This window comes from Pelobates fuscus, chromosome 1 (genome assembly GCF_036172605.1).
Source record: "Pelobates fuscus isolate aPelFus1 chromosome 1, aPelFus1.pri, whole genome shotgun sequence".
NCBI lineage: Eukaryota > Metazoa > Chordata > Amphibia > Anura > Pelobatidae > Pelobates > Pelobates fuscus.
This window is the reverse complement of record NC_086317.1, coordinates 43,476,884-43,501,328: the sequence shown is the minus strand read 5'-3', so window position 1 is coordinate 43,501,328 and position 24,445 is coordinate 43,476,884. Positions and strand designations below refer to the sequence as shown.

The 24,445-nt window shown below is 38.2% G+C and overlaps 1 protein-coding gene across 1 annotated transcript; it reads left to right on the top strand.

Moving 5' to 3' along the window:
• The first annotated feature begins 219 nt into the window (after positions 1 to 219).
• GABPA (GA binding protein transcription factor subunit alpha) lies at positions 220 to 18,598 on the top strand. The gene is made up of 10 exons (XM_063442993.1): positions 220 to 356; positions 3,849 to 3,952; positions 8,488 to 8,632; positions 11,842 to 11,926; positions 12,278 to 12,523; positions 12,946 to 13,140; positions 14,981 to 15,037; positions 15,795 to 15,935; positions 17,114 to 17,306; positions 18,028 to 18,598. The coding sequence occupies exons 2-10, from the start codon at positions 3,876 to 3,878 to the stop codon at positions 18,254 to 18,256; spliced, it is 1,368 nt and encodes a 455-aa protein (XP_063299063.1). The 5' UTR covers positions 220 to 356; positions 3,849 to 3,875; the 3' UTR covers positions 18,257 to 18,598.
• Positions 18,599 to 24,445: the final 5,847 nt, after the last annotated feature.

Here is a 24,445-nt window from a genome sequence, read left to right as displayed (position 1 = left end):
AACTGCTACATTTGCTGTCACATAAGGTGAGTGGATGTGCTCAGAACATTAGTTAACTGAATAGAACGCTTTGTATTCTTCACAGCAATATGCCCACCTTCCCTCCGGCCCACAGCTGGAACGTCACGCTCTGACGTCACCGTTCCCAGCAAGACCCCGCCCCCCGTCTCCTGGGGCTTCATTCCCGCCAACGACGAATGTTCTTCCACACCGGAAGTGCCGCCATCTTGTTTCCTGTTGCGTTGCGACACACACTCCCCCTGTTTTCCGCCTTGTGTGTGTTGTGTTTCCGTCGGCCGCTGCTCATTTCCGTTCGCAGGAGGCCGGAGAGTTTGAAAAGGAGGAGAAGAAGTGCGGTAAGGGCAGCGAGGGCCGGCGCCCCGGACTGGGACTGGGACTGGGACTGGGAGGGGGGGGCTTAGGGTTAACCCTCTGCCTGCCATGTTGTGTTATGAGATAGTTTGCCAGCAAGCCGTGTGACACGGGCGGCTCGGGGGATCCACACTGTCACATGTCACAGTTTAATTAACGTCTCTTATTCCTTCTGTGACTGAGAACTACACTTCCCATGATGCTCAGTCTGTTCAGTGGGGGGCTGAGGATCATGGGTAATGTAGTAGTCTGGTGGCATGGCTCAGCATCATTGGACGTGAGGCATAGCTGTGTGTTTTGGGGGGGGGGTGGGGGGTGGGGGTGTATATATTAGTCATTGATTTGGCTTTATTATAACCTGGAGGCCATGGCAGTGGCTTGGCTGAGCATGGTGGGAAACAGTCCACAGATCACACAGCTTCATGTCTAAGTGTTGTTGTGTGTTGGCTTGACAGGAGCAGTACTAGGGTAGGCTGAGCATGGTGGGAAACACAGTCCCCAGGTGGCACAGCTTCATGCTAAGTGTAGTTGTGTGTTGGCTTGACAGGAGCAGTAATGGGGTGGGTAAGCTGAGCATGGTGGTAAACGCAGTCCACAGATGACACCGCTTCATGTCTAGCGTATTTGTGTGTTGGCTTGACAGGAACAGCAATGGGGTGGGCAGGCTGAGTGTGACTTATGCACTGAGGGGTAGGCAACCTTTGCCACTCGCCAATGTTGTGGACTACACCTTCCATTAATGCTGTTCTAAACTCTAATTGCTTTAAATCCCGCAGATGTTTAAATAATAAAAATAAATTGAAAGCTTGTTTGCAGATTCAATAACACATAGTCCATTCTCAGACTGTTTTGCTTCTATCTATGAGCGTGAAATCTTAAAGGACCACTGTAGGCACCCAGACCACTTCAGCTCAATGAAGTGGTCTGGGTGCCAGGTCCATCTAGGATTAACCCTGCCTGCTGTAAACATAGCAGTTTCAGAGAAACTGCTATGTTTACATTAGGGTTAATCCAGCCTTTAGTGGCTGTCTCATTGACAGCTACTAGAGGCGCTTCTCACTGTGATTTTCACAGTGAGAAGACGCCAGCGTCCATAGGAAAGCATTGAGAATGCTTTCCAATGGAATGGCTGAATGCGCGCGGCTCTTGCCGCGCATTCTGCCGATGACATCAGAAGAGAGGAGGGAGCCCGGCGCTGGAGAAAGGTAAGTGTTTAACCCCCTTCAGCCCGGCAGGAGGGGGGCCCTGAGGGTTTGGGGGTCCCAAGTATGCTATAGTGTCAGGAAAAGGAGTTTGTTTTCCTGGCACAATAGTGTTCCTTTAAAGGATTCCTGTCACTATAATGTTAACACAATCTAGCCCTCTTCTCCTAAATGTAGTAAAATCTTACTTTTATGCCAGTCTGCTGCTTCTGCCCCTGATCTGCATGCTTGGCTGACATCAGAAGTGATGTTCTGAGCCAGTCACAAGGCTTTTCACATAGGAAAACATTGGATTGGCTGAGCTTGTCAAGAAAGCAGATCAGAGGCAGAGCCAGCATGAGTCCTTGCCAATCAGCATCTCCTCACACAGATGTATTCAATCAGTGCATCTCTGTGAGGAAAGCAGAGGGTGGAGACACTGAATGGCAGTGCTGCCCCAGGAAGCGCCTCTAATAGCCATCTGAGAAGTGGCTAGTGGAGGTATCCCTAGGCTGCAGTGTAAACACTGCATTTTCTCTGAAAAGACAGTGTTTACTGCAAAAAGCCTGAAGGGAATGATTATACTCGCTAGAACAAATACATTAAGCTGTAGTTGTTCTGGTGACTAAAGTGCCCCTTTTAAAGTAGTGTTTCGAAGTATACATTAGTTTTTTGTCTTCGTCCCCACCTCCCTCCTACATGTGCCATAATCACTTCACATCATTGTTTTGGTGCAGGGAGTCAAGTGAGCACTGTAGATCAGTTTCCTGTCAATTTTTTTTAAGTGTCATTACAAAAAAAACACATATTTGAAAGTTGAAGCTTTAACTACCACACTACTTTCTCATAATTACCTTTGCACAAGCATTTATTTTTCCATCTGGCTACTTAAGAATACTGGTCAGGATGCACGATATATACATGCATTTCAGTCTAGTTCCAGAGCAGTGATTGCAGATAGAACATCCTGCTTCCTGTATTTCAACTGCACTATGCATGACAGCACATCATGTGGTGCATTTAGAAAAAAAACAGTAAATTATATTAGATATATTTACACACCGTATGCCACACAATTCAGTTCATGAAATATTCATAAGACTACATGTCAGGATTCTGTAGGCTCTTGGTTGAAAACAAAGCAATTAAAGAGAAACCGTTTCAGTATATCCTTCAGATACATTCAGTGGAGCTGTAGACCTCTTACTCATCAGCACAATTTGGTTCTATTTGATAAACTGTTTTATCTCTAAGAGCAGTTTTGATTATCACATAGAATTAGTAGAACTGTTTGAACTGATTGTAGCTATGGCTGTATGGTTTCTGTCAGTTTATCTTTGATGGTAGGAGAGCTCTGTCCAAGTTGTCTACAGTGACACACACCACACATTTAGAATTTGCACAGGCAACCCATAACTCTTATTCTGGGCTCAGGTGATTGACAGCTCTATTCTTTAAAAATATCTGCATGTCAAAGCCACTCTTAAAAAGCGATGAATATTTTCTATAGGCTCTACGCACTTTTACCTTTGCAATTGTGAAAACTTACTATGATGCTTAGTGACTCTTTAGAGGGACATTGCACTGTACATGGGTCAAGCCCATCCTGAAGTGGTTGGATTGAAAAAAGGTTTTATTTTTATTGTATTCTCCTAAATCTGGATGTTACTGTAATTGTGAATGAAGCACACTTATTTATGTTGCATATCCTACTTTATGCTGGAGATGTTTTTTCTTCATTGTAGTTTTAATCCATATTTCAATGTTTTTTTTTTTTTTTTACTTTTATGTAATTTATAAAAATTGGTGCACTCAGGTGGGAAAAAGAGGTTAAGATACAGGGAGCTATGTAGAAGCAGATTAGATGGTTTATTTTGGTGACAAATCAACTGTAAGCATTCTATTGCTCAATTCTTATCCAGATGTCCACTTCTGCTTTCAAACCACAGTGTGCCGTCAGGCTGCTCATACCACTGCCTTCTTGATAGCTTATCCCCACTACTACTGCCCCAGTATACATTTCTGCTCCCATTCCTGCTGGCCACTACTCCCACTTCAGGATAACAAATGGCTTGCTCACCCTTCCTTCCGCAATTTACTCCCAAAAATAAGTTATCCTCTCTTATTCTTTCACAGCACTTCTCTCTTCCCACTAACTTGTTTCATTGATATCTGTCCATCTTGATAATTTTTCCATGTTCTAATGAGTTCATTATCGTAAAAGGGTGGCATGCATTGTTTTTTTAATCTAACTGCTGTTACGCATAATCTTTGTATTATTCCTTACATTTTCAGGCCTGCTTTTCTGATATTACTCCAGCCATGACAAAGAGGGATTCTGAGGACTTAATAGAGATAGAAATTGATGGCTCAGAGAAGACAGAATGCACAGAAGAAAGGTATTGCTCAGATGTAATTTTTTCCCTCTAAACAGGCCTTTCTATGACCATTGGAATCATTACTATAACTCTTTTGAGATGGGGTACCTTTTTGGCGTAAAATGCCCTGTTGGGCACCGCAGATAAGGTTCCTCCTCTCAATTGGTAGTAAAATCAGCAAAAGAAACAAACCTCCCAGCACTGATCTTCCACGCTCCCTCCTGATGTCACTGGGGCCACACGCAGTCCGATGGGATTGGACCATTTCACTGGCTCAGAGCGTATGCTCCGGGCCTGTGAGGGGAGTATTTTTAAAGAAAAATAAGTTAATGATGCATGAGGGTAGCAGTAGCTTCTCCTTGTAGGCACTCTGCTATCAAGGGGATAATTTAAAGGGACACTATAGCTACCAGAACAACTACAGCTTATCGCATTTGTTCTGGTGAGTAGAATCATTGACTTCAGTTTTTTGCTGTAAACCCTGTGTTTTCATTGAAAATGCAGTGTTTACATTACAGTCTAGTGATAACTTTACTGGCTACTCCTCAGATGGCTGCTAGAGGTGCTTCCTGGTGCAGTGTTGCACAGTGAGCAGCACTACCATTCAGTGTCTCCTCCCTCTGCATGCAGGCACTGAACTTTCTTCTTCTTAGAGATGCATTGATTCAATTTAGGGGCAGATCCATCAGCAGCATACTCTATTTACAAGTACGATTTTACTATATTTAGGGGTGCCATAGGGACTAGATTGTGGTTTTAACACTATAGGGCAAGAATTACATGTTTGTGTTCCTGACCATTAACGTCTGTAAGCATGCAGTGCACGCTAACAACAGATGTTAAATATGCACAGAAATGACATTAAGCAACCTTGAACAGAGTTATGGGCTGCCATTCTGTCGTGTGCTGGGGGTGCAACTAGCCCCAGCACACAATTAACAGTGTCTCTGGCTGTGCAGTGTTTCTACCTAAAACATTGCACATACTGACTCCTAGCACCATAACCACTTAAAATCTCTGAAGCAGTCATGGTGGTTGGAGTAACCCTTATGAACACTCACATGAAGAATTACTTTATAGTAATACAAATACTTGTCAATTAATTAATATATGCGTTCTGATTATCAAACTAAACACACACACCTGAACCCCTCAAAGTATACACCAATGCAAACAAAGTGTTCACAAACATAAACTTAAAGTGGTTGAGTGTTATTCATACAACCAATATATATTAAATAACCTCTTCATAAAATGCTTGTATGTGAAGTTTATACACACTAAACATTTTAGTGTAATCAATGTGGTATACAAACACCCTTCTTTTATGTAGTACACAGTTAAGTAAATAATCACAAAAATATAGCTGCCTCTTATGAAGTGGACTGTTCTTTGCAGCTCCTTACTAAAAAGGAAATAAATAACATAGTATAATATTTATGACAGATAAAATACAACACCAGGTATAATGCCTTACACTAGATTTTGTGGGACCCTAATATGGCTTTCCACTAATGTGCTTGATGAATGTTACCCACTGTTTGCCTCCTATGGAATATGCATGAATAATGAAAGACCAGATCTGTATTACCGTGTTTAGTTCTGAATTAGGGATGCCAATTTCTGCCTCTGGATTGTTCCTGATGGTTTGGGCAGAACTCCATATCTCCAAAAACATTGTGTCCACAACGTGGTGACTAACCAGTAACAGAGTATGCTGATAAGTTTTGGCTAGGGCATTGTCAAAACAGTACCTGTCAGTCCTATTTACACATTTAAATAGCCCCAAGAGCAAGGTATTCTAATAACCAGTAAAGTCAATTAGTGAGTTAATATTGTTCTGTATGTCCTCATCAAAGTCCTCCTAAAAATACCTCTACATTACTGTGAGATAATTGAGTCCTATTGTCATAAACATAACCACTCAGAATATCCTATGACAGATAATTAACACCAAAGCTTACCTTAAAGTGGGAGAGAAAATACATCCATTGTATCATCACACATAGAGGGGAATCTCTACTAAACATTTTTCACTATTTAATGTTAAAGCATCTAAAAGTATTTCATTGTAGGAGATATATGGATAAAAATACTTGTACACTCCCAAATATACCTCAAAACTATATACACTTAAGAAATACCTAAACAAAGGGAGAGTAAATATCAGTTTCTATGTGGATTCATATGATCACATGGCATCTATACATCATCCGTGAGGAGCGCAAGACACAAAAATCATAAAAATGCAAACTAAAATACTACCTGCATATACTGGTGGTCCTCATTTAGCGACCTACCTGTTTTACGACGGCTTGCATTTACGACCAGGCGTAAGTGTGAGACGTTGTGGTGCGCATGTCTATGTTCTGGGAAATTTCCCCGAACATAGACGAACACACGAGAGCAGGGAATCCCTCTAATCTATGTTCGGGAAAATTTCCCAGAGCATAGATTAGAGGGATTCCCTGCTCTGGTCAGTTTGTCTATGTTCGGGGAAGTTTCCCCAACCATAGACGAGCGCACCAGAGCAGTGAATCCCCGAACTCCTCACTTACCGACCAATTCGTTCTACGACCATGTCGTAGGAATGGAACCTGGTCGGTAAGTAAGAAGTGTGTGTACTTTTATCCTTCCTTTTTTTATAGAACCTGCAGTGAGTACTTCCTATATTAGTTATGATGCTCCTTTTAATTTTATTTTTGTTGATCTGATCTAAATATCTGCATAATACTTTATGGGATTTGCAGTTTGACAGCTTTCTGTGGGGGAAATCAAACAGCTGACCTACTACTCTCTTTAAAACCGTTGCCTATGGAAGAATGGCATTATAGGCCAAAGCTATATATTTAGATAATCTTAGCGAATTGCATGCACAAATACACATTGCATCTAAAATGTGGAAGCCTTAAGTGACCTTTAACGTTGGCACTGGTTTCATAATGCTTATTGTTAATGAATATACCTAGCTAATTGTGTGTATGTGTAGCTTACCTCCTATTTTGACACTTGGCCAAGTTATATTTAGCTTGATATGTTAAGGGTAATTGCACATTAACTTGTTCCCAGATGGTTTGTCCTGTAATGTTCTTTTTAACAAGCACTGGGCAGCTGCCAAACCTTGGCTAAACAGCCATGGTGTGTTTTGTTGGCTGTTTATCTCAAAATGTGTTTTATTTTGCGTTGCAGTCAGCGTGTCATCTATTTTTTATTTATTTTTTGATAGTTTATTTAGTAGTATGTGTAACAGATCCCCTACACTCTGACTGAGTATATCTGCTGTAATTCTCCCAAGTCCCAAGTGAAGCAGTGATTATAGGTCTGACATACCCAAACATTAGCCTAGACTTGATGAAGGGTACAGGAAGACTGACTTTATTATGGCTCAGTGGACAGCTTATACACACAGCAAGGATACAGGAAAACATGCCCCTTAATTTCTGTGTCAGAATGACTAAGCATAAAACATAAAAATGCCCCAAAACATCATAAAAATATAAACTCACAAAATTTACATCCTTAAATTTCCCTGATCTGAGCGCACAAGTTCTCCAAAAAGTGCTCAGATCCATGCAGTGTAGGGGAAATGCCACCATGTCAACGTTCTGACCGGCTGCACACATGGTCCTATGCCCAAAACAGTTCCAGGGCGTTTGTTGCTTTGGATGGTCAACTTTTGGGAGCTCCCCTTGGCCGCAATAAGGGGTGCTCTGCCTAGGTCTCGGGTAGCATGTTTCCCCCTTGATCTCAGGCACCTTCCCTCCAAAAAGCGCACTTCTGACAGATTTCAAAGTCATTCCAAACCCCAGACCAAGTCGTCTGGGAGCCACACGGCTACCTAATGCCAAAAACAGTTCCATAACTATTGCGACGAAGTACAACTGAAGCCAATTTGTGCCTTTCTTCATGCTAATGGCCACCAGGAAACTAGTGTTCGGTTCAATTCGAATTAAGGGAAAGTGCCAAACCAGTGGCACCCAGGGAAAGCTGCTAATGGCGGCTGGGGAGATTTAACTCCCGAACAGGGTCTTTGTAAGTGGCCCATAGTCCTTGGGCAGGAGGCTAGCTAGCAGGCTCCTGCAGGAGTTCGTGGCAAACGTCCCGGGTAAAGAGCGTTTGTCACAGTAACGATTTTAGAACAGCATGACAGGGAAGTGCTGGTGGTGGGGGCCATTGTTTTCACTGTGAATATTATATTATTTTAGACAACAAATTATCAGAAACAGATTTTATTTAATTTTTTTTTAAATAAATGAAATGGATCAACACTTTGTGATTTAGAATCTGGACTGCTGGTTACTATTATAACTGATAGTATTGTTGTAAACTTGTTTGAGACCTCAGCCCTGGTCCTTTTTAGCTGAAGCACTTCAAAGTGTAACACACACACACACCACAGGTTTATTAGAAACATTGTTTTGCAATTTAAAGAAAGCACTATATAAAACAGGAAGACTGATTTTTTATGCAAACTATCTAATCTATCTCACCATGCTGAGACTTACCATGAGGGTTAGCCAATGTGCTAACATTTTTTTCGTTTGCTTACTTTCAAGTATCATCGAGCAGACCTATACAACTGCCGAGTTTGTGAGCCAGTCTATTGACATAAATGAACCTATTGGAAATCTCAAAAAGTTGCTGGAGCCCAGACTTCAGTGTTCACTTGACGCCCATGAAATCTGCCTTCAAGACATCCAGGTATGAGTCATAATTTGCTTTTTAAATAATGTTTTTATACCTGAAGTATTCAAAAAAATTTCTCAGGTTCCTTTAATTAGCTCATTATGAAAGAATATTTATATGGTTTTAAATGATTTGGTAAAACTCAAACATGTGAAGTATAGTTATTTTTTAACCTCTTTAGACCTGCCAGAGTAAAAGTTGCCCTGCGATTGAATATAATTGTGAAGACTGAATTTGTATAATGGAATGGATTTAAAGGAACACTGTCGTTATGAATACAAACCTGTATGCATAACGTTATCATATTCCCCTACCTATATAGATGTCCACCTCCCTTTGCAGGGTTTTGAAAGGTAAGTTTACTTACCTTAGATTAGGGGTTCTCAAAAGGTAGATCCCCACATGTTGTAGAACTACAATTCCCATGATGCTTTGCATGCCTTTAGAATGACAACGCTTCATGGAAGCTGTAGTTTTAAAACATCTGGGGATCTACCTTTTGGGCATCCCTGCCTTAGATTTTCCATGCGGCAGGTCGATCTCCCTGGACGAGATCATCACAGTTGATGATCTCAGACAATCTAGTGGGGGGGCTAGTGCGCATGTGCAGCAAAATCCACTGTGTGGCTAGTGCGCATGCCCAGCAAAACACAGAGCCACTCAAATTCTCTCTAGGAGAGTCACTTGATCTATAAGTTTATCTCTTTTATAGCTGTGAAAGCGCCTCTAGTGATGTCTTCCTTACTGTCTGTAAAGATGTGTTAACCCTGCAAAATGGCAACGTATTAATTTTCAGGGTTGGAATAACAGGGACATGACACCCAGACCATTCCATTGCGGTGAAGTGGTCAGGTTGTCTATATGAGTCCCTTTTAAGTTTTACAAAGTAGAAAAATGTATGGTAACTCCATAGAGGGCTAGTTTCATCACACCAATTGTTAAATGTAAGGGGACTCTCGAAGCATTAGAACTACTTTTTTAACTTCATTTAGAAGTTTTGGTGTACAGATCATGTTCCTGCGGTCTCACTACTCAATTCTATGCCATTTTAACCTTCATTTGCTATTACTCACACAGCCCCTACACACTTCATGCAAAAGAGCTCAACTTTTTAAACTCCCTTTATTGCATTGATAATGTGTTTAAATCATTATCTCTTCCTTGCATCAGCCTCCTGTGTCATTAAATGTCAATTAGATAAGCAGGAGATGACCTCTAAACCCACTCTACTGTAAAATAATAACCTATTTTTCATAGAAGCTGTGTCAGTCAAAACCAGGACTGCATTAACAGTGATTTAACTCCTAAATGGCTAGAAGTTAGGCGTATTCCTGACCCTGATCTCAGCCAATCACAATGCTCTCCCATAGGAAAGCATTGAATTGGCTGAGATTGTTAATTCTGATTCTCAGCCAAGAAGGCAGGATGGAGGTAGAGCCAAACGCCACCCTGGCCAGTCATTATCTCCTCATAGAGATGCCTTGAATTAATGCATCTCTATGAGGAAAGTTCCATGTCTCCACGCAGAGGGTGGAAATACTAAATGTTGTGCTGCGGAACTGCCCAGGAAGCACTCTAGTAGCCATTTGAAGAGTGGCCACTGGAGGTGTCCCTAGGCTGTAATGTAAACACTGCCTTTTCTCTGAAAAGACTGTGTTATTACTGCAAAAAGCCTGCAGGGACATGCTGTACCAGCCAGAACAACTACATTAAGCTCTAGTGGCTGTCTACCAGACTGTTGCGCATGTGCAATAGGTTTCGTTTGTAGTTGGAATCAGGTAAATGATAGAAGTGGGGGGGGAGGGGGTTGCACTTTGCGCACCACGGGAAGGAGGAGAGGAGGGGGGGGTGACAAAGGGGTGCACTATAGATGTCAAATTCCCTTGTATAAATGCCCTGTTTTACATAAATATATACTTTTGTGTTGTGCAGTTTTGTTTTCTGTGATGGCTATTAAACGTAAACAAAATAACAAATTGTACTTCGTGACCTGTGACTACCAAAAATTATTACTGAAATCTTTGACATATGATGTACACTTTAAATTAGGACCAATTAATTTATTTTGAATTACTTTTCTTAAGCTGCACTTATAATGCACAAATTATTATTGACAAAACTGTTTTTTTTTTTTTGTTTTTTTTTTTATTATAGAGAATTTTGTAACACCCTTTTTGTCCTTAAGAAAACAACAAAACTTTTAAACAAACCAAAATAAATGCCAGCAAAATGTTTAAAAGTATGGTATAAACATTTATAAATGTATTATAAACTTGGTCAGATTGCATTGTTGGGCACACCACACAGCTAGGGGGGTTTCTTCAGCCCCCCCCCTCCCCCCCCCTTTTCACACCCACTAGTCCAGTCCAGACCAATCCACTAATAATATAAATAGGACACCATTGTGTAGCAACACTTACCAACACTGCAGCGAGAGAGAAACCAGACACAGGAGCCTGCTGTGCATGAATCACACTGATCAAATTCAACCTCTACTCCACCTATCAGGATTTTTTAACCCCTTAAGGACCAAACTTTTTTTTGTTTGTTTTTTTAATGCTGCAATCTTCAAATTAACTTCTCTATACTCCGTTTGCTACACCAGTCGCTTCCGTCAGCTTCGAAACAGTAATTTTATTTTTTTGATGAGTTCTGTTAACCCCTTAAGGACCAAGCTTCTGGAATAAAAGGGAATCATGACATGTCACACATGTCATGTGTCCTTAAGGGGAAGAGGTCTTACATCTGCACATGTGACCAATGTACTTTAACAGAATTTATAGGAATAGGACACTGGTTAGATCAGTGTCCCCCTCCTAGAGTGGTTGTGGACAACATAAGAGAGAAGCTTTTAAATGACAGAGTTGTCTCAATGTGATACAAGTCCCTTTTTAGTACAAAACAAACAAACTAAAGCTTGGTTATTAAGGGCATACACAACTACTGCAAGACCTCATCGTCTTCCCAGTACAGGCTTTTTAAGGCTGTTCAGTCATAGCCTTATAGGTCATTTAGAAGTCTTTGCAAGGCAAGTACTCTGGACAGCTGCCTGCCTCTGGAGTATAGCTCCACAGAGCCAAATTACTGGTATTAGTGTTGTGGTAAACAGTGTTCAGATAAATGGCTTAAATATTCTGCATGCAACTTTTTTCTATGACATGTCATTGTTTTAAAAATGTTTGTATATTAATCTTTATATTTTTGTTTTTATTTGTTTTTAATAGCTTGATCCTGAACGCAGCTTATTTGACCAAGGAGTAAAAACTGATGGATCAGTACAGTTAAGCGTGCAAGTAATATCCCAGCAAGGTTTGTACTCTGTCCCTAAATAGTCTGATACATTCAGTAGTTATATTTTACTTGGTGGACATTCATTTGCTAGGGTCATGACAAACTTCAATATCCTCCAATTCCAAATCCCTAATTTTACTTTGCTTTATCATGTGAGACCTCAGTCCAAAAGACCATGGAAAGATCTTGTAAAAATTACTTGGCTACATTTATGTCCACTGTAACCTATGCCATTGTGTTTGTTGTCTATGATGACAAATCAGGGTTTGAAAGGAAATGTATCAGAATATCAGTGGGTGGGTAATGAAGTTCAAAAATCCTCATAACTTTTATGATCCAACACAATACACTTTGACTTTTTCTTTTCAGGACTAGAGCCAAAGTTAAATATAATTGAAATCGTAAAGCCAGTGGAGACTGTTGAGGTGGTGATTGATCCAGATGCCCATCATGGTGCTGTTGAAGCCCAGCTGGTGGAGGAATCCCATGTGATAACCTTGGATGGCACAAAACACATAACAACCATTTCAGATGAAACATCAGAACAAGTGACCCGGTGGGCAGCAGCATTAGAAGGCTACAGAAAGGAACAAGAACGTTTAGGGATACCATACGGTAAAATAGCTGCAATGACTTCAAAACATCCTCCCCCTTACCTTTTTCTCAGCTGATTTAGAATTTTTTTTAGTTCTAGTTGGTTCTTGTTCTAGTAACTGTGCATTCTTAAAAGAGAAATGATGGATAAGGGGAAGATGACATTTTTATACTGCATTTCAAAGTATTGAATAAGAGACTACAAAATAGCCTCCTTGTTTCTGAGCCTCATGAGCTCTTTTAGAATGTTATCAGCCACTATGTGTTTGTGTTGCTCTCACTTAGTAAAGCTGCAGAGGTGGCTCTTCAGTATAGTCATTTGAAACTCACTGTATTATATCCAGAATAGAAGTGTGAGGATGTCATTTTTGTATTCATGTAATTATTTAGGATCAGTTGGCATTGCTCTGTTTTCTTCTGTAATGTAATATTTTGTTTTTCAGATCCACTACAGTGGTCTACAGACCAAGTCCTTCACTGGGTCCTATGGGTAATGAAAGAGTTTTGCATGACTGACATAAATTTGAATGCTATTGGCATCCCCGGAAGAGACTTGTGTAATCTTAGCCAAGAAGATTTCTTCCAAAGAGTTCCCAGGGGGGAGATTTTATGGAGTCATTTGGAGCTACTTAGAAAGTGTAAGATACAGCTTTAAGATTGTAATACATATATTATGAAAAATTATTTTATTTACATTTTTTATTTTAATACATTGCTTAATAAATGTGGTGCAATTAGTGTGTAAACATTTAACCATTTAAATTACTAAACCTATATTGCTGATGGCAGCAATCACACTTATTATTTAAGGGACACTATCGTCAACAGAACAACTACAGTTTGTTGCATTTTGTTCTGGTGACTCGAATCATTACCTTCAGGCTTTTTGCAGTAAACACTATCTTTAAAAAATAAAAAAATAATGCAGTGTTTACATTACAGCTTAGTGATAACTTCACTGGCCACTCCTCAGATGGCTGCTAGAGATGCTTCCTGGGGCAGTGCTCCACAGTGTCTCCACCCTCTGCATGCAGACACTGAACTTTCCTCATATAGATGCATTGATTCAATAAATCTCTATAAGGAGATGCTGACTAGCCAGGGCTGTGCTTGGCTATGTTTGCCCCGATCTGCCTCCTTGACACTCAGCCAATACAATGGGGAAAGCATTGTGTTTGGCTCAGAGAATTACTTTTGATAATGTCAGCCAAGCAGGCAGGTCAGGGGCAGAGCCAGCAGCTGCAAACTTACTAAACTTACTAAAGTAAGATTTTACTATACTTAGGGAAATGGGGTGAGGGGTTAACACTATATGGTCAGGAATACATGTTTGTGTGCTTGGCCCTATTGTGTTCCTTTAAACAGATGCAGATACTCTGCACACTTTACATTCTTACATTTACATTTCTGTTGTACATAACATACAATCCTCAATTTTTTTGTTTGGCTTCTTTTCATCCGAAAAAAATATTTCATGTTTGTTTGTTTTTAAGTAACTGTAAGGAAATTAGTTAAAAATACATTGGTGAATAGTTTTGGTACTTTTAATTTTCATACATGCCAGAACTTGCATGTCTGCTATAAGGATAATAGCTCTTGTGTAATGTTATTAATATTGTTATTGTACATAAATTTAACCTCTTAAGGGACCATTATTTTTGGCACTTTTTCTATGCGTTCATTGTACCACAGTTTATATCATATATCATATATCATAAATATATATATTTATTTAAATTTTTTTTTTTTTTTAAAGAGAAATAAGGCTTTCTTTTGACACTCCATAAAGCTCTGCTGTCATACAGTCCTTAAGGGGTTAAAACGTATTCCCATTAGTCCTTTCTAGTGTCCTCTCCAAGTCATTTTATATGGTTTAATCTTTTATTATAAGGAACGATCTGACAAAGGTTCTCTGAAATAACCCAAGGACCTCATCATCCATTATTTGTTATTAGGGAATTCGGAGATGGAGATCTCCGCAAGTCATCTTTTAGAAGGTGATCCTTTGTCTGCTGTGTAGATGACACTAAGCTGATGTATAACACATTCAATACTCATTTGTCAACTAAGTGTGCTCAGATGAAAGATGAATTTAAGTAGGTGGAAACAGAAAAATGTACATTTCACACTCCAAAATAAGACTGTGTCGTTTTGACAGAGTACATTTTAGAAACGGTTGTTGGTAGCTGTTAGCTGTTTATTGCGTGTGTGCATATATATTTTATTTTTCACCTTTAAATATGTGGTTCTGTTCTAAAGTTACTCAGTAATACATGCAAATGAATTTGCTTCCATGTCGCAGATATATTTTGCTGACCTTTATAAGCATGCATGTTAACCTGTCAATAGAGAACGTATAGAAAATGTTGGTAACTTTAAATCTAAACTACTTAAAGAGCTAAATGCGCACACTGACCATTCTATTACTAAAGACAAATGCCTATTTACAAACCTTTATTTTTTTTTCTCGCCCCCCAGATGTTTTGGCTTCCCAAGAACATGGAGGTGAAATCGCTACAGTTACCATCGATCAACGTACGTTTGTTAACATTGTCCTTGGTTTATCAATTTAGCAAATGGAGGTATATAGAATTAATTTTGCAGGAAATGCTGGTTCTACCATTCATTTTCACATTATTGGCTTTTGTATTTCCACAAAACACAGTCTTCTTTAAAATACTTACTAGCACTGGTAGAATTTTAGTGTGTGAGTCTCAGCGTGGATTTTATCCTCAGGGAGCCAAGGTAGGCCACATATACTTTCTCCTTCTAGAACATGAAATTTCAACTTTGTCTTTCAGATTCAGGATTTGTGACCGTTTCTTGAAGCTAGAAGTTATTCCTCAGTGTTAAACTAGAGATATTATAGGAATCTCTTTAATATTAATGACACTGTACTATGCATTTTTAGTTTTATATTTAAAGTTCTAAACTTTGCATTTTAGTGTAATTGCATTGTTTGTTTTTTTATTTTTCGTCCTGTAAAGCTAGAGCGCATTAGTGCACTTATTAACAGCAGCCAACAATCATGATTATGCAGGGTTAAACCATGCTTTATGTAAACAGAAAGATATTTTGTATGCCAGAATTTTCTTTGTTTCTATGTTTATTCATGAGAAGATCAATTTAACAATGAAATAAGTTATTGAATGATGAATAATTGAAAAGATAATATGGGTTCACTGTATTGATTTACTTTTATTCATTTATTTTAAGTATTGGCTGCCAGATATCTAGTGAAAGGTAGTAATGTTGTATATGATATAATACATTTCAAAATTATTTCCTGCAGCTGTACAAATTATACCAGCATCAATCCAGCAAGCTACTCCCACAACTATTAAAGTCATAAATAGTCAGCCTAAGGTTTCAAAAATTCAGCGGGCGCCACGGATTTCTGGAGAAGACAGAAGCTCACCTGGAAACCGGACAGGTAATTTTATTTTTTTTCCCCCTATAATTATTTGTTTAATTTAGCCACTTCTCTGTGATTACTACATTACATAAGCCTTATTTTTGGGGAGGTTTATAGGCTTGAAACCTATCTGCATTTTTGGCATGACTGGATTGGTGTACATCTTGGTTGGTAGCAGAGTGGGTTTAACTCAAAGGAAACCTGTAAACACATTTCAATGAACCCTTTAATAGGTTGGTCACTCATGTCTGGAGAGCAACTTAAATTAAAGGTGTTTCTGTAGATTAACAAAGGGATTAAAGTATTTTTCTGACTTTTTTTATGTTTACTAATTGACATTTTTGCTGTGAGAAAGTAAGTGCATGTTATCGCTGTAAAAAATGGTTCAAATAATTCCTTAACAATGTTAGGACAAAATAGTACATCCAAACATAATGGTGTGAGTAGGTTTAAATCCCTACTCACACCAGGAGACCCAGGTATCAGTCACTATGTGGGTCTCACTATAGCACTATTATAGCAGTTTATTACCCCACATTTTAGGATAAAGGAATCATGTGTCCTATATTCCAAAAAATACTGTGTGTATAAGTTTTCTTCTTTCATTTATTTTTAGTGTATATTCTTTAAAAAAAATAAAAAAATAATAATAATTTAAGCACATTTTTTTTTTCTCCATTTTATTTATTTATAGTCTTTGGGTACATTTTGGTGTGAGAATAAACATTCTTACACTGTTCTTGTCTGACATTAAAAATTCTACCTAAGGCTTTATAGCATTGCTCTTTTTCTTCAAAACATCTGACCATAATATTTTTTTGTTAGCTCAAAAAATCTTAAAGGAATACAAAAATCTATTCCAAACACTATAGTGTTTTTGTTTCCCTTTTTGTACTATAGGTGTGCATTAAAAACCCTTTGAATCAGTGCTTTCCTATTGGGAATTTGAGGCCGCTAGACGTCCTCTTGCAAAGCGTAAGGGCACTAACATAGTTTGTACATTAAAATACAGAGAGCGCTACAATGTTTTGCATTCAGGGTTAAGGGAACAGGGACATTTCACCCAGACCACTTTAATGGTCGTTTGGTCCATTTAAACAAATGTAAGTTTAGCTCAAGCAATTTGCACTATGGGACACTAGGTAGGTTTGCTAGATTTCCTTTCATAATTTTTTTTTTTTTTTTTTTTTTAAAAGGAAATAATGGGCAGATCCAGCTCTGGCAGTTCCTTCTTGAGCTTCTCACTGATAAAGATGCAAGGGATTGTATTTCCTGGGTTGGAGATGAAGGTGAATTCAAATTAAATCAACCAGAGCTCGTGGCACAGAAATGGGGACAGCGTAAAAATAAACCCACCATGAACTATGAGAAGCTCAGCCGTGCTTTGCGGTAAGTTGTTTTTTTCATATTTTTTTTTCATTTTATTAGCTATGGTAAATATGCAAAAATGTTCAGATGTGTATTATAGCTCCATGGTTGGCAACAGTAATTGAGCATTCATGACGGATAAGTCTAAAGAAATATTGTCTCTTATGCAATTCTTTTAATTTTTATAGTAATTAAACTACATTCCCCAGGAATATTTGTCAAGTATGAGTGCTCAGCTCAGACATTTACATGGTTATGCAAGAGAGATTTGACAGGAAATCAAACTGAAATTTAAATTTGAATTTGAAATGGGTGTACTTTATAAACTCTTCTGTCAGCTATGCTTGTTTGATATTCACTTTGAATTCCTGACTATTCTCTCTTTAATGAATAACCCTTTTAATCATCCTTTTAATTTGCAAAAAGGAAAAATGTACAACTGACCTAAACTAGCGTATCCTAGCACTCTGCTGAATGACAGGTTCTCCACAACACACAACCTTTATTTAGCCTTCTATAATCTATATAATAATGAGCATGCAAAATACAGATCGTTATTTAGGCCAAAGGTTCTGAATCTACAAATGTTCTTGGTACACAAAAAGTGTCCCTTTTTAGTTTTCACAAGATTACATATTTACGCAATATTTTCCATCATGTTGAAGCAAATTATAGAATTGCTATATATATTTTCCAGTCTGTATTATCAAGCTAGATGTTTACATGTATTTCTTTCTTGTAGCTACTACTATGATGGGGACATGATCTGTAAAGTTCAAGGCAAGAGATTTGTTTATAAGTTTGTTTGCGACTTGAAGACTCTTATTGGCTATAGTGCAGCAGAACTGAGTAGGTTGGTTTCGGAATGTGAACAGAAGAAAATGGCAAAGATGCAGATACATGGTCTTGGACAGCCAATCACAGCCGTAGCGTTGGCTACTGCATCACTCAAGGCAGAAAATGACAACTAGGCCACCCGCAAGACAAACTTGCCACTCATGTGAAAATTGCAAATTCCTCTTTTCTACATTCTGAAGTATTTAATTTTCAGGCTGTGCAATATAAAGCATGGTCTTCAACTATGGACTTGATACTTGCTATCCATGGTATCACCAAACTCTAAATGGGACCCCTTATTATAGGGGGCATGGTATATTTTATATATTTTGCATATGAACTTATCAATAATTACAACCCTTCAAAGAAGGTAATGCTTTTTTTTTTTTTTTTTTTTTTTCTTTCTTATTTTGAGGAAACCCTGTATCATCTATAAGTTAAAAACAATGTCATGTTCTGAACTACAGTTTGTTTTGGTTTTTTTTGTTTTGTTTTATTTGTGGGTTTATATATTTTTTTTTTTGTAAACTATTTTTAAATTACTCTATTTTGAGTTGCATGTTATTTTCAACTTTATTGAATACCTTTAAAATCTAGTTTTCAAGTAAGCTTTTATTCTGTTCCAAAAAAAAAAAAAGTCTGACGGAAAGTAAATTATAGTTTGTTTCAGAAATCTGCTTTTCCTTTTGCATATATTTAAGGTTCCTGGCTAAACTATGTGGTAGTCTGTTTTGACATAAACTCTTTCATTCCTAGACTGGGTGAGCAAAACAATACAAAATAATGTATCTTCAGGCATGGGAGAGTTTCTTTTTATAAAGCAAATGTTTAATTCTGATTTTATAAAAGATTTAGTGACCTTTTGGATTATTACACAGTTTCATAGCCCGGCAAGGTTTGTGATATCTTAACCACACAATACATTTGCAGTTCTTATACTATCTAAGGCAAAACATTAAGCCATGCTGGGATATTAAAAAGGTAATAGTTCAAGCTGGAGTTGGCCATTCTTCTTTCAATGCATTCTACAAATAATGCTTTAAACTACACGTAAGATACTTACATTTTCTGATTAATCCCAGATTAAGTGTCTACGGTGAGGTCTGTCCACACTAGAAAGTCACTAAGCCAATTATAACTTTTGATGTTTGGAGTTAATTCTATGAACAGTTATTTGCTGTCATGACCTCATTTTAAACATTATGTTGGAGAAAAAAAGAGGGGTGGAGACAATGCAGGTTGGGAAGCAGAAAGGATGGACTTTTCAAGCAAAATTTATTAATAATAAACACTAAACATTTAAGAAAAATAAAAAGCAAAACTATCCATCTTAAAACTAATTAATACATTGTACCTATACTGTGTGTGGCCTGGAGTGCCTAGTCAATGTTCTTCTTGGAGTATGTATGCCTTTGCAGCCTTTCTTATGATTAGAACTTGCAAAAGAGTGTGTCTAGTTTTTCTTAACATTTCCCATGAAAATGTATTACTCCAAAGACGTAGCACATTGTTGGGCAACCTTGTGACGCTCTAAATGTGGACTGCATTCCCCTGATGCTTTGCCAGCATTATGGCTGTTATTGCCTTCTGTGGCTGTACAATTTGACTTCTCAATAAAGCACAGTGAGAAGTCTTTGCAAGGAAGGTGCTCTAAACCAGAAATCCACAACCCAGTCCTCATGGACCACCAACAGTCTAGGATTTTTGTATTACCCGGTTTTATTCCAATGGAAATACTGACAAAACCTGGGCTGTTGGTGGTCCATGATGACTGGGTTGAGGACCACTGCGGTAAAGAACTGCCTGCCTCGAGTTTAGCTCCACTGAGCTTGGAAAACCAGGAAGTAAAAGTACCAGTTGTGTGATTGACAGCCAGGGGGGTTGACAAGATTAATTTATAAAAGTGCCAATTTCTATTTATATCTGCACTTTTGGTAAAATGAGAAAAGACATACTCTGAATGCATAAAGGGGTCTGGAGTGTCCCTTTTATTGGGGATCCTGTGTTAAAAAATAAATAATAATAAAAAAAAGTTACATTAGCATTCATGTTTGCGCTTGTTTTGAGCATATGTTTATGTATATACCTATTACTCCACCTTTTTATCCATTGGTGTTTGTGGTATTTTTTTTGTCTTTGCTCCCACCCCATCCACCTTTTCTGTATGGCACCACAACAATCTTTCTGCCATTTTGTATTCCTCTTATGGATTTTTTTCCCCATGATTTTATAATTGAATTCATACACAAAATAGAATATTAATATTACAAAAATATTGGAATTTTTTTCAAATATATATATATATATATATATATATATATATATATATATATATATATATATATATATATAGTAATTTTTTGTTTTCATTTTTTTAATTCCTTTATCCTTTATGGATAACCTGCGTCACTAAGATTGCCTTATAGTTTTGTTGGAAAGAAATAGCGCACCATTTTGGTGTGGGTGTTTAGGTACATTATTTATGTACATATACCAAGTGACAAATTTGTGAACCTAAAAATTAGACTGGAAAAGGAAACTCACACGGCATAGTAAGAGATATTTTGGCACAACTAAGTGCAAGTAGGAAAAACCCCAGATAAACAACCTGTAAAGTAAATTAGACACGTGATCCACATAACTACCTTTTATATCACTGAAAAAAAAAATCTCAATTCTTCCACATTTGTTGCCTAAATAGACCAGTACTGATACTTTCTTAGTTCAGGCAAAGTGTATATTCAGGAAGTGGGAGGATAGTTTGGATTTTTCTGCAGATTTAGAATTTTTTTTTTTTTTTTTAAATCCTATATGCCTCCTGGTGTTTCTCTCACTTATATTTGTTTCCCTAATTTTGGCATTTGAAAACAATGGAGGAAATGCAAATTATAGGCTGTTTGACCACAGAACTACAGTTGTGTGTGTGTGTGTGTATATTTTAGAAACCCTACTTCTTGGAATGCTGGAACAAAATATTGCATTGGTTTATGCAGTTTAGTAGGGCAACAACAAATCTAATGGGATTCAACATGGGCTTCTTTTTTTTTTTTTTTTTTTTTTTTTTTTAATTAAGTCAGATATTTGTCATTTTCAAGTTTTAATGCCATGACTGTTGTGAGCAGACTTCTATACATTGATATTATTACTAGTGTAACTTTTTATCATCTTCATTTACCTAGCAACATTTTGACCTGTTTGTCAAGACTGATTGATTAAAGGACCACTATAGTCACCCAGACCACTTCAGCTCAATGAAGTGATCTGGGTGCCAGGTCCCCCAGGTTTTAACACTTTAGATGTAAACATGGCAGGTTCAGAGAAACTGCTATGTTTACATTGCAGGGTTAATCCAGCCTTCCTGACCGATGGGCGTTTTTAATCCGTGCGCTGCCCGAGGCGCACATACGCATTCAGCTCCACTCGGGAGCTGACGTCGGAGGGGAAGGGGAAGTCACCAGAACCGAGGGAGCCCGGTGCTGGATAAAAGTAAGTGGTTGAAGAGTTTTTTAACCCCTTTAGCCCAGCGGGAGGGGGCACTGAGGGTGAGGGGGACCCTAAGGCTTATAGTGTGTCAGGAAAACTGGTTGGTTTTCCTGACACTATAGTGGTCCTTTAATGCCTCGCTTCCACTGAGCAGAACGGTTCGGTGTCGGTACAGTTTGGAAGGGATAGAATGGTCCAGTCTATTTAGGTGAGCAGTTCCACTGCAAGTCGGACAGCCAGGGGCCATGCAGGGTTTAGACTAGCGTGTCATTTGTCGTGAGCATTGACTTTTTCATGTCCGCCAATCAATAGATTGTATAGTGTGCTGCTAGTAGCTCCGCCCTAACCGAACTGTACCATTTCCTATAGACCTTCATCTGAAGGGGGACCAGGAATGGTGTGGTTTGGTTCGGTCATATGGGCCGCTTTCATAATGGAAACACTCAAAATAGCATACCGACCTGAACCGTCCCGCTCAGTGGAAACAAGGCATTAGATCCTCCTTTTACAGGTTAAAATGTTCCTTGATCACGGAATTGAATAAAAGTGACAAGTTATTGAATAGGATAGATTACATTTTTCGTTCTATATTGGGGACAATCTATTTGCAGGCCAAAAATGGCAATGATCTAGTCTTGTATCCTATGTATAAACTATAGCTTTGCCAGTGGCACACACTTGTACAGATGCTGTCAAAGGAGCGTTATATTCTGGAATGTTAAAATGTGAATTTTAAAGGTTTTTTTTTTGTTTGAAACTCCTTTTTATTTTTTTGTTAACTTATTACAGCTGTTTTTATATATCCTATTAAGACCGAAGTTAAGAATTGTCATGTTAAGTGTTCAAGTATGAATCTACTGTAATTTCAGAAAAAGTCTTTCATTTAAGTATTTGAGGATGGGAAGAAACTAAATTAACTAGGGCCCACCATTTACATTTTGGCATAGAATATAACACAAGTTTTACAAAACTGGCAGGTAAAGGGACGAGGTCCTATATTTAAAGAGCAGTAATGGATCAGAGTGCTCAGTATTTCACAATCCCAATCGAAGTCAGCTGAATTCTGTGGATTTATTCTCATTAAGCCACAACATTGCTCTAATATATGGCCTAATGTGCTTTAATATACAATTTTGGTCTATTTATGACTTCTGTTTTTTTTTTTTTTTCTGTTTTCTTTTCCGTTTATTTTTTTTGTTATTGTAAAACTGAAGATTCATGTTTTTAACAAAGCATATTTTGTTTGGAATAGAGTATATCTGGCTACATCTGTAAATATTTTTTTTACTCCAAACAAATGTTTATTTTTCAGAGTATAGTGTGCTAACCCTGATCCATTACATTTATTGCAACCTTTAGCTGTTTCCTCATTTCTTTGTTTGTATGAAATATTATTTCTAATGCTATTTTGTATCTATTTTTATATGAATTGTACATTACTGGCAATATAAAAAGAATACTGTTTAATTGCCCAAAACCAACATAAATCCGTCTCCTTTGCAATTTATTGAAAATCCAACTGTCTGTGTCCTTATCTATCTATCTATTCATGTTGTCTTAGTGTTGCCACTGGAATTAATAAAACAATGAGTGGACAATCATTTGGATTCCAGTTAACGAAACATCTGCTGGAGATGACCAACATCTGTTAAAAGAACACTAAAGTCGCCAAGACTATTTCAGTGAAGTGGTCAGAGTGCAGTGGACCTGTCATTTTAAACTTTTATTGTAAAACCGTGTAGTTTTGTAGAAACTGCAATGTTTTCATTGCATGATTTAAATAAACATCTTTGTGGTTGTTTTCTTGATGGCCACAGATGCTCTTCCTCCTCCATAGCAGAGTGAAAGGTTGGAGGAGCGTGGCATTTGGCCACACATGCCTAGTAAGAAGCAATGGATTGGAGGATCCAATCCATTGCTCCTCCTTCTGATTCCGTCGGCCGGTGGGCGAGACTGATCCCGCCAACCGGCCGAGGAGACCTAATGCGCATGCACGACAATGGTGCGCATGCGCATTAGCGCTCCCCATAGGAAAGCATTGAAAAAGATTTTTAATGCTTTCCTATGGGGAAATGAGCGACGCTGGAGGTCCTCACACAGCGTGAGGATGTCTAGTGACGCTGAAATCAGGAAGTTCCCTCTAGTGGCTGTCAGGTAGACAGCCACTAGAGGAGATGTTAACCCTGCAAGGTAATTATTGCAGTTTATTTAATAATAAAAACTGCAATAATTACAGTTGCATGGTTAGGAGTAGTGGGAGTTGGCACTCAGACCACTCCAATGGGCAAAAGTGGTCTGGGTGCCTGGAGTGTACCTTTAATCATTCTTTAACTTTAAATTTTTTATGCCAAAGAGGTTGGACAGAAGGAAACCTATAGTCCCGAAATAATTGTTATTGTAGGTTTTCTTTAATGTGTTTTGGTTATGCTTTTAAAATATGCAAAAATTAAGATAAGTGGCTTTGATTCTTAATAAATTAACATCTTTGGTTTGACAAGACCCAGAAGATGAATGGAACTGTGTCCTAAAATGACAGCACCTGCAGTGTCTGTTTGCTTATGGCTCCATTTAGATTTATTTTTTTTGTCTTGTTTTTCTTCAATGGTTACTTGATTGGGCACTTTCACAACCATGTCTTAGGTGCCTTTTTTTTTTTGGTTTGTTTTTTAAAGTAAGTCACGAAAGAGCATTTGGGGGAAGTGGGTACCTGTATGCTTGGTGCACATTATAGAACTGCTTAGACTGGTAGAAGAGGATGCAGATTGGCACTGAGTGATCACTGTGAGAGAAATAACTGTTACTGTAGCTGTCAGTGAAGGCTTGTTATCACTTTGGCTCTC